Source organism: Monodelphis domestica, chromosome 6, assembly GCF_027887165.1.
Source record: "Monodelphis domestica isolate mMonDom1 chromosome 6, mMonDom1.pri, whole genome shotgun sequence".
In the NCBI taxonomy this organism is placed as follows: Eukaryota; Metazoa; Chordata; class Mammalia; order Didelphimorphia; family Didelphidae; genus Monodelphis; species Monodelphis domestica.
In genome coordinates, this window is record NC_077232.1 from 100,786,052 (window position 1) to 100,796,852 (window position 10,801).

At 40.1% G+C, this 10,801-nt stretch overlaps 1 protein-coding gene across 2 annotated transcripts in view; it reads right to left on the reverse strand.

The window, feature by feature from the left end:
- The window catches only part of FAM184B (family with sequence similarity 184 member B), a 116,600-nt gene extending 106,908 nt beyond the window's left edge, over positions 1 to 9,692 (reverse strand). For both annotated transcript variants that reach the window (XM_007496682.3, XM_007496680.3), the window contains exon 1: positions 8,756 to 9,692. In XM_007496682.3, the coding sequence (XP_007496744.1) occupies positions 8,756 to 8,902 (147 nt within the window). In that variant the 5' untranslated portion in view covers positions 8,903 to 9,692. The remainder of the gene's footprint in view (positions 1 to 8,755) is intronic.
- Positions 9,693 to 10,801: the final 1,109 nt, after the last annotated feature.

Consider the following 10,801-nt stretch of genomic DNA (forward strand, 5'->3'; position numbering starts at 1 on the left):
ACAATGTACCAGGCACTGTGCTAAGAACTTTACCAATATTTTCTCATTTGATCCTCAAAACAGACTGGGAGGGATTTCTTTCTTTTATTCCTGTGTAAAGATTTTTGTAAAATGCTCTGGAACTATAAGCTTATTTCTTATTTCCAGTAGTAATTACTAATATCAATAAAATTATTGATTAATCAAATATTATTTATGTTGATCATATCATTGTTAACTAATATTAATAATTTCTTAATTATGAAATTAAAACTGCCCAAAAACTTATCCTCATAGGAAATCAAGGCAGACAGCTGGTTAGGTAACTTACCAAGGGTCACATATCAAGTAAAGGTTAGACCCTGAATCTTTCCCTTTCCTCCTAGGCAAAGGTCCTAGGGGGGCTGGTCTCTCTTCCTCTACCTTTTCTAACTTCACACTCAACACTCTACTTACGGTACCATCTAACTACCTTAACTACATCACGAAATTTCACCTCCCCAAGAGCCTTGTGGAAAGTACTACACACATTGTCATCTTCATTTTATAGATGAAAAAAATGGAGCTCAAAGAAATGACCTGAGTAAACTTGTTTAGCCGGTAAGCTCTAGGAGCAAGTGGATTCAGTTCATTTTAAACATAATTTCTAATCATGTGATTGCCTTCATTGAAAGTTACTAGAATAAGTTAGAGACCTCAGTAATGTGACTGAAATTATTAGACACCCCCAGGAAATGCCAATAGAAGCATTTCTGGAAAGACCTTGCTCAAACTGTGAGATATAATGGTAAAAGTCATTTCAATCTTGGCAAATGCCAGAGGAAAAGTGGTAAAAGGGACCTCCAAAATGCCAAAGAAAGGACAACACCAGAGCAAAATCTCATCTTTATTCTATAATCAAAACTTTAAGAAAAAAAATAAAACATGATCCTATTTTCTAATACTTTGATCACCTTTGTGGTCCATTTTAAACTCTTTCCTAGTTGTACATATTATTTGGATAAAATACATTAATAAAAAGGTCACTGAATTGGAAGAGAAAATAATGTTGTATTTTCTGAATATTGCACTATTGTTAGTCAAATAGAATTTATTAAGTGCCTACTATGTGCTAGTCACATAAGTGCTGAGATTCAAAGAAAGAAAGAAAAATTAAAAAACAAATTTCTGCACTCAAAGTTCATTCCAATCAATGAGCCAGTCAACTAGCATTTATTAAATGCCTATTATGTGCCAGACACTGTGCTAAACAGTGGGAATAATTACTGGGAGTACAAAGGAAGGCAAAAAAAGATAATAATTCAAATGTGGGAGACAGCATGCAAACAACTGTATACAAACTTGATATATACAGAACAAATTGGAGGTAATCTCAGAGAGTAAGTAGAACTGGAAAAGGCTTCTCACAAAAGGTGGAACTTTAGCAGAGATGTGAAACCACAGAAACTAATAAGTTGAAATGAAGAAGAGCATTTCAGACATGGGGAGTAGGCTTTGAAAAAGCATGGAGTGGGGTAGCTAGGAGGATCAGCCGATTGAAAGCCAAGCCTAGAGATGGGATTTCCTGAGTTCAAATTTCACCTCAGATACTTCCTAGTTGTATGATCCTAGGCAAGTCACTTAAGCACCATTGCCTCCCCCTTACCACTCTTCTGCCTTGGAGCCAATACACAGTATTGGATCTAGGATGGAAAATAAGAGTTTTTAAAAAAGAAGAAGAAAGAGCATGGAGAAGAGGGAGTGAGGTGGACAAAGACAAAGGTGGACAAAAGCAGGTAGAGTTCTATATTATCTATATATTCCATTTTTATTTCTTTGCCCTGCGTGTTGAATCCCAAAGTTGTGGTAAGCCAGATAAATTGTCTAATTGGGTAAACTGAACTTTTGAACTTCTTTTTGTACATCCCTGTTGAATATGACATCTTCAACAATCTCTCCTGATTGACTAAAATAATTTATTTCTTGGTTTAGTGGATGCTAAATAGATTTCAGTTATAATAAGATCTCAAAGTTTCATAAAATCCTGGGCTCTGAGGATGGTTAGAGTAGGGCAAAGGATAGCAGAAGGGAGGTTGGGGCTGGCGTTGTACCATAAGCTCATCTACAAGCCCACAACGAATGAGCATTTCATCTTCAATTACAAGATGCTGAATGTTGTGCATATTTCCTGGTCAAAAAAGGGATGAGCCTATAGCCTTGCCATTTGTATTACCATTGTTCCCTCCTAACCAAAGGGCCTTACCATCTGCCCTGTTTCTGTGTCATGTTGTGCTAGGCTTTACCATCTGTCCTACAGCTGAATACTCCTATATTTTCTGTCTCTTCCTCTGTTACAATATGATCTCCTTGAAAGTAAAGACTGTGTCATTTTTCTATTGTCTATCTATTATGTCTAAGTTTTAGATAGTGCTTGGAAAAGACTACTAAGTGGTGTGTTTTTTTAATTCTCACCAAAAGAAGTCCTATTCTAAGTTTAAGATGTAGTTTCAAAGGTAAAGTTTCTATTACAAAACTTTAGAAGACTACAAGAATTGACTTGCTAGAAGAACTAAATTCTTTCCATTTCTAAGGCCTTTAGAGTCACAAAACTGCTAGAAACCTTGGTTTTCTAATCTTTTAAATGGGGATAAAAACACCTACTTGTTAAATGTGAAGATGCTTCTAAACACATTTTACAAATGTTTTAAGGTGTTATTAAGTCATTATTAACTGACAAGAATACAGTTGGTTCTTGATTCTATGTTTCCCACTTGCATGGTGTTCTGGTTCTACTGTCTCTCCTTCCTTCTATAAAAATGGAGATGTGAAACAAGATGAATTCTAGGCTTCCAAATTCAGCACTTGAGTCTTTTCCTTTCTTCCTAAGTACTTTGCCTAGAGTAGATGATTGAAAATGCAATGGATGTGATTCCCTGGTCCAAGCAACCAATTTTCAAGACAGACATCATGGGTTAACTGAGTAAACAGGATATTTTCTCAATATTTCTTCTTTAGTATATAAATAACTTTCTTAAAACAGATCATCTTAAGAACATTAACTATGGTCCAAAACATTCTATAAAGTAGTTTGTTTTTTTTTAAACCCTTACCTTCTGTCTTGTAGTCAATACCGTGTATTGGTTCCAAGGCAGAAGAGTGGTAAGGGCTAGGCAATTGAGGGTTAAGTGACTTGCCCAGGGTCACACAGCTAGGAAGTATCTCATGCCAGATTTGAACCTAGGACCTCCCATCTCTAGGCCTGGCTCTCAATCCACTGAGCTACCCAGCTGCCCCCTATAAAGTAGTTTTGAATTGTGGTAAGAAATTTAATTCAAATGTTCATTCTCTTTGAACAAAAGATCCCTTAGGCATGTATGCCAAGGAAGCCAAAGACATAAAAGTCCCATATATATCAAAATATTCACAGCAGCACTTTTTTCATGATAGCAAAGAACTGGTAACAAAGTGGTCACCCAATGGCTAGGCAAATCATGGTACATGAATATAATGTGCCAATTAATGCATCATATGAAAAATTCAGAGAAACATGGGAAATTTTTGTTGAACTGATATGGAGGAAAAGTAAGTAGAATCAGGGAACAATGTGAATGGGGGTGAAAATGAACATCAGTACTATATAATAACAACCAAGCTTGCTTGGCCCCAGAGAAGAGATGAGAAAATCTACTTCCTTCCCTTTTGTGCAGAAATGGAAGATTGTGGGTGTATAACATTGACTTTACTTGATTTATGTGTTGGTTGGTTTTGCTTAACAGCTTTTTTTCCCTTTTCTTTTTTATTTCTCATAAAGAATGGCTCCATGGGGGAGAAGGATATTTGAAAATGAAGTGGATGCTAAAAAACAAGCAAAAGAAAATGAAAATGGTGCTGAAAAAGAAACAAAAGGCTTTCAATAAGTTTTTTAAAACATTAAAGGCTATTACATTTTGAAAAGCTCTATTGAAAACTTTGAATAAAACCTTGATACAACTAACAATATTTTTAATTCTTGTATTAATTCCATTAATTCCATTTTAATTTCTTTTAATTCCATCATGCATTTCATTCAAAGATTAGCATGCTTTCTTGTAATTCACCTTGTTTCTCCTAAATTAGAGAAGAAAAAAAAACATTTTCTTGATCTGTCTATTGTTTCACAGCTTCAGGCTACTTTAGTTTCAAAATCCCTCATAAATTCTCACAACTGCTAGTTAAAAATTCTGAAGCAAGAATCCTCTGGCAATCACCAGCTTTTTATTGTCACTAAGAGCACTCTAATCACCTAAATTCCTAATCTCTCATCATCTCATTCAGTATCTGTGGAGGAATGATAAATCTAACTTCCTCTTTGGCTATGGTGTCAAATCCTTGTTAGATCCCAAATGCCCTCCTCTCCATTAATGGCCCAACAATCAAATTGGGAGTAGTCTAGGAATCTTGTTGAATTTTCATTATAGTCTAGAATTGCTTATGAACACACTAGAAAATAATAGTAACTGCTTAGGAGATCACCTGCAGCCCACAGATCATAGGATTTAGACAATATCTTCTTATATAACCGAATTATTTCTACCTTTTTTCTCTATTCACTGCAGGAGTCACAAAAGAGAGAAAGAGAGGGGAAAGGGCTTAAATGCATGACACTACTGTTCTATGTAAACACCCTTTGATTGCTTTCTCCCTACTTTTAATCAGAAATTTCCCTTTGAGTTTTCCCTTTGGAAAGAAGACTGAAAAACATCTGCAATATGCTTCTGAAATTATTTAGCCACTTTGGACATACTAATCCTAATATTTTGGTTCACTGGTCCCTTTAACAACCAGTAACTTTTATACTCTCATCTGATAGAGTTTGGGATTGCAAAATTAGTTCATACTAAGGAAATAGCCTTTTCCGAAGGAATCTTTTAAAGGAACCATTTAAACAGAAAGCTTTGAGGTGTCTTAACATAAAGAGTCACCACACAGAGTCACACACCTCCCCCCACATTGCCACCTAGAAAATGGAAAGTCAGTACAAGGCACTTGTTCCTGGCCTCACTAGTCTGGGATCAGAGCCAGAGTACAGTAATGTCATAAGAAACCTGAGAAGTTGGGGTGAGGAGGAATGGTAAAAGAAAAAAATGGGAGAGGCTGAAGATATATCAGAAGAAATGAAGCCAGTTATACTAGAAGAAGCTATCCTGGAGGTACAGGGGAAAGCCAGAGGCAATACATTTATTCTATCCCAACATAAAACTGGAACAAAGGAATATCATTGTGGGTGTCCCTTCTGGCTATCAATAAAACAGCAAAAAAAAAAAAGTGGGAATTTGAGAGGGGAAAGGAATAGTAGCATGTGGAGGGAATATATAGTTACAGTTCTGCAATAGGGAATCTCCTATGATGCTTTGGAGCATGCACATCCTTTAACTTCTTCTGTGGCTGTGTCAAATCCTTGTCAGATTCCAAATGCTCTCTCCTCCACTGGGACTAGTCAAGGAATCTTGTTTTTCATTAGGACCCAAAATTGCTCTAAATCAGCATTCGTTACCTTATCTATGAAGCATTACAGAGTGCAACTGCTTAGAATGCAACTGTGTATTTCACAGGAACATAGGTCTTAGAGCTGCAAGGGATCTTAGAGATCCTCATTTTACACATGAAGAAACTGAGACCCAGAGACATGAATTGACTTCCTCAAGGTCATACAAAGTACACTGTTTAGCACAGTAGCTGGCACAAAGCAGGAGCTTTTAAATGTTTGATATCTGACTGACAAGTAGTAAACAATAGATCATAACCTATTTCCCATTAATCAAAATCCAGTGTTTCTTCCTTTATACTATGTTGTCTCAGACTCGCCTGTCTACAAGGCTCTTAAAACAGAACTATTTTCTCAAAGAAAAGAATAAACATTTGACATATTGGAAATTTTACATAAGAAATATATTTATCGGACTATTCCCAGGTCAGTTGACTATCATTTCAAAGTGCCATGGTTATACATAATAAAGCACATAATAGTAGCTGGTGTTGTTGTACATAGTAGTAGCTGGTGAGTTGGTTCTTGATAAACAGATTAGTGCCAAAAGAATATACAATTTAGACAAAACAATAACAACATTTTGCATTAATATAGCGTTCTAAGGCACTCATCATCTCTGGACTATTCCAATATCTTCCTAAAGAATCTCTGCTTTTAGTCCCTACTCCTTCCAATTTATTCTCCAAATAACCAGCAAAGTGACTTTAATCAAAGTGACTCTAAAAGGAAGATCTGATCATGCCACTATCCTTACCTCCACCCTCCACTCAGCATCAAATATACTCTCCTCTGTCATTTAAATTTGTTCACTATCTTGTGGCATCCTCCTTTCCAGGCCATATTTCACTCATTTCCCTCCATGAATGCTACAGCTCAACCAAACTGGCCTTCTTGCTGTCCCATACCAGGTAATACTCTATTCCCTATCTTTGTTTCTTGATAGAAAGAAGTTGGTTGTCCCCATGCCCTGTGTGCATTTATTTATTCCTTCCTCAAGTCCTCTTTGACCTCTGGTTTCCTTTGAGACCCAGTTCAAATGTAACCTTCTGAATAAAATCTTTCTTGGTTTCACCTCTACCTTCCCTTTCAAGGTTATTATATCACTGTGTTGTATGTATTTTGTATATACCTATTTATGTATATATTGTTTCCTCTGTTGGAATGAAAGCTCTTTGAGGGCAGGAACTGTTTCACGTTTGTCTTTGTGTCTGTGAGCAGTATGATCCCCACTATATACTAGGAGCTTGATAAATGCTTATTAAGACTGCTAACCAGGGCAGCTAGGAGGCATAGTGGACAGAGTGCCAGGCCTGGAATTAAGAGGACTTGTATTCAAATTTGGCTTCAGATGCTTCTTAGTTGTGTGACCTTGGCAAATCACTTAATCCCTTTTGCAAACAAACAAAAACAAACTGCTAAACTAGTATGAACATAGTCAAAACTAGCTAAAATATGCTTGGAGCAAATTCAGGTGAGGGCATAATATAACTGGGGGGCAGTAGAACAGCCAGAAGGACAGATTCACTTTTGTGATGCAGTTGTTCTATAACCAGAATAATCTATCCCCCAAGAAGGTGTTGGCCCATAAATATCCACCAGGAATGGAGAGGAAGATAGCCTTGCACAGCGATGGGAGTCATGAAGAGAGAGAGCTTCGGAACCATGAGGTAAGAGAAAGAGATGGAAGGTTGCTGGAAATGGAACCAGAAGACCCAGGATTTGAGTTTGGGCTCTGCCACTTACTGCCTGTGTGATTTACAAGCCCCCTGTAGGTGTCTGTTTTCACATCTGTGAAATGAATATTTAGACCTGATGGCCACTGTGGTCTTTAAATCCATGATCCTATTCGGATGGATTGCCTCTGTAGGGGACTCCTGGAGAAAACTTGTTAGCCAAAGCTGGTTACAGTTACAATTTGGAGGAAGCAAGCAAATATTTATTAAGCATCTCTCTATGAGCATGTGCTAAGTGCTTAACAAATATCCATTCCGTCTCTGGGAGGTAAGTACTCTTCTTATGCTCATTATACAATTGAGGAAACTGAGGCATATAGGGGTCAAATGATTTGCCCAAGGTCACACAACTAGTGTCCAAGACCAAATTTAAATTCAGTTCTTCCTTACTCTAAGTCCAGTTCTCTATCCTCTATTCCATCTGAATCCCAAGTACAAAAGAAGACTAACCAGATGTTTGCCAATTTCACTAATAATAGGCAATGCAAAATTTTCTTGTCCACTAAAAAGAATTTAGGTTACTTATATGGAAGGATTTTCTGACAAGGGTTCTAAATCACTGGGGATGGATAACCTAAGTCAGATGTGGCTCAGCTAGGAAGAAAATAGAGATCAACTAGTTCTAGTTCAAATCCTTCATTTTACAGATGAGGAAACTGAGATTCATAAAGGGTAAGTAACATCCTCAGGGAAACAAAGTGCTAAGTAGAAGAACATGAATGTGAACCCAAGTCCTCTGCCTGATGTTCTTTAGGCAGAGTTCTAGCAATCCAGGGGGCCTCTAGTGATGGCACTGGCATGAAGTCTGGGAAATAGCCTAGTTGACCTCTCAAGGTCCTTTTCTAATACCACGAATTTTAGGTTGAGCTAAACTGTGCCTTCCACATTTATGCTCACCCAGAAGGTACTTGTTCAAGGAGGGTGTAATCCTGGTGGACTATACCTACATTTAATGTCTCGTCTAGTACATTGTTGGTACTCAACAAATGACAGCAAATATTTGCTGAGTGGATGGATGGATGAAATATTTAACAATCCACATGGCTGGAACAGTAATGTACTGCAACTCAATTAAGTGTTAATATTCCAGGCACGAATATTTCAGCAGAGCTGGCAATATATTAAAACAAACAGAAACTAAAATCCAATACCATTCAGGTCCCTATACTACTGGGGAAACCCCTGCAAATCCAACAATCTGCTAAAGACACACTGTAGCAGTTTCCTTTGGAAGGAACCCATTTCTACCCGCTGTTTTCATTATAGTAGGACAGACGCTTATTGCCCTTAATTGTGAGGTACCAAAGGATGGAGAATACAGTCCACCGAGCCCTGTTGGCTGCCTTTTAGTGCAAGCATTTCATTGAAACAAAGTTTCTGTGCCCTGGTTCCACCGTGCTTGCTTCGTCTGAAGAAGGGGTTGAACTCGCTCCGACTGGCAGAGTTGCCCCCGGCTTTCGACCGCCCAGCCGGAGCACCGCGGGGAGGGAGCCCCGACTCCTGATCGGGCGGGGCGCCGAGCACACGCCTAGCTTACCTTAGTGAGCTGGGCGATCTTCTTGCACATTTTCACGTGGATCTCCTGGGTGTACTCCTCTCTCGATCCACCGCCACTGCGCTGAGCTGTCTTGGAGCCATTGCAAGCTCCGGGTTGGTGAATCTTGCTATTCAGAGCAGAAGCCATCAGGCTGAGGTGTTGCTTTAATGGAGACCACCTAGGTTTGAAGATGTGCGAGGTCGCGAACCTGTGTAAATTTTAAGAGGAATAGACCCTATACCGCAGTCCTGCCCCCAGCAGCAGCACCGTCTCTTCTCCTGCTGTCCTGGGCATTACTAAGAGACAGGAGCCCCCCAAGCAGCCTTCTCTTTCCTCCTCTCTAGCGCCTCTGCAGATAACCCGACCTTTCCGCTAAAAAGCTCCAGCAAGGAGAAAGCGAACATGTGCAAACCGCTTTTCCCCCTTAGTGTGTGCGTGTTTCGCTCCTCCAAAGGTTGAACTTCCGTCACCAGCAGCCGTAAGGAGCTGGGTATTGTGGACTGTTGAGGGAAAGCTGTTGAGCCTCGGGCGGCTGGGACCTTCGCAGACTTGGATGTGGAGTTAACGATTTTAGACAATCTCCCTCTGGAGCGTAGTTGAGGCATTGAATGGATAGGGACGATAAGAAGGCAGAGGGCCCTGAGGGAACGCGGTCTCCTCTCTTTACATGACCATGACTTTGGGGAAAGACCACCACGTACTCCCCGCACAATTAGCAGAGCAGTCTCTCCCCACCGCCCTGAAGGTTCCGTGATCTGGTGTCGGGAGTCTGACAGACTTCCACCCCGGGAGCCCTCTGCATAAAGTGCTAGAACGACCCACGGTCCGCAGCCCGGATATCCACCTGGGGATCCGGGCTAGCTAGGGGTCACCCCGACCCAGGCGAGGAGGAGCTGTGCAGAGGGAGGGAATTGGGCGCTCGGAGAGAGGTAGTGAGGGAGCGCAGGGCGTGCTTAAAAAGGTGTAACATGTAGCAAATGCGGCAGCTGCAGGGCCTGAGGGAAGGCGATAGGTGGAAGATCCTTGGCCACCAATCAGGACCAGGGAGTGACCACCTGGAGCGTGGGAGAGCCGCAGAATTGGGGAATGGGCCGAAGAGCAGCCTCAGGGAGGGAGGACTAAAAGGAGAAGCGGAAGGCATAAATAAAAGAGAGATGCAGTGGGGTGAGAGGAGACCCATGAAGAAGGGAAATATGACACGTAGCAATATCCTTCTGCTTTTCCACGCCTATCTGGTAGAAAAGCTCACCTAGGCTAGGGTTGTGAGAGTTTCCCTTCTGCAAGAAGCCGTACATGGCGGCGGGGCAGAGAAGAGGTGTGAGCTTTGGTGAGGGGGAAAAAGATAGCTCGAGATCAATGAACAAAGAGAAGGGGAGGACTGCAGAAAGGAGAGGGAGAGAGAGAGGGAAAGAGAGAGAGGGAAGGGGGAGGGGGGAAGAGAGAGGGGGGGGAAGGGGGGAAGAGAGAGAGAGAGAGAGAAAGTAGTAGGATAATTTTGAGGCAGCTAAGTTTTCCAGGGGCCTGGAGTTAGGAAGATTCGTCTAGATATGGGGAGATTAGAGGGAAAGGGGAATCGAATGATCTAATTTTTAATGCAGATGTTTTTGTGGTTTCTTGTGGCTGATACTAGGGAAAATAATAGATAGCTGATCAATTTTTAATAAAGTATAAATAACAATGTCATCAATAATAAAGTGTGCCTGGTTAATATTTAATGTTACACACTGCCCTATAGAAATTGCTTTCCTGAACTTATTGTTTCTCAGTGACTTTATTGGATTAAACATTATTATGTGCCTCTCCCACCTCTCAAAATATGGATAAGTATTGTACAATTTCAATGAGTCATATGTTTTTCTAAATAATAACTTGGGTCGAAATTTCTTTAGGAAAGAGTTTTATTTTTATTTTTTGCTCAGTGCCTACACACTTATTTTTTGGCATGATCTGAGATTTCATGGATGTAATAACAGAAATACAAATATGGTTAAGATTTAGTGTCTGCCCAGTGGAATTGAGTGTTGGCTTCGAGGTGGGTGGGAGGAA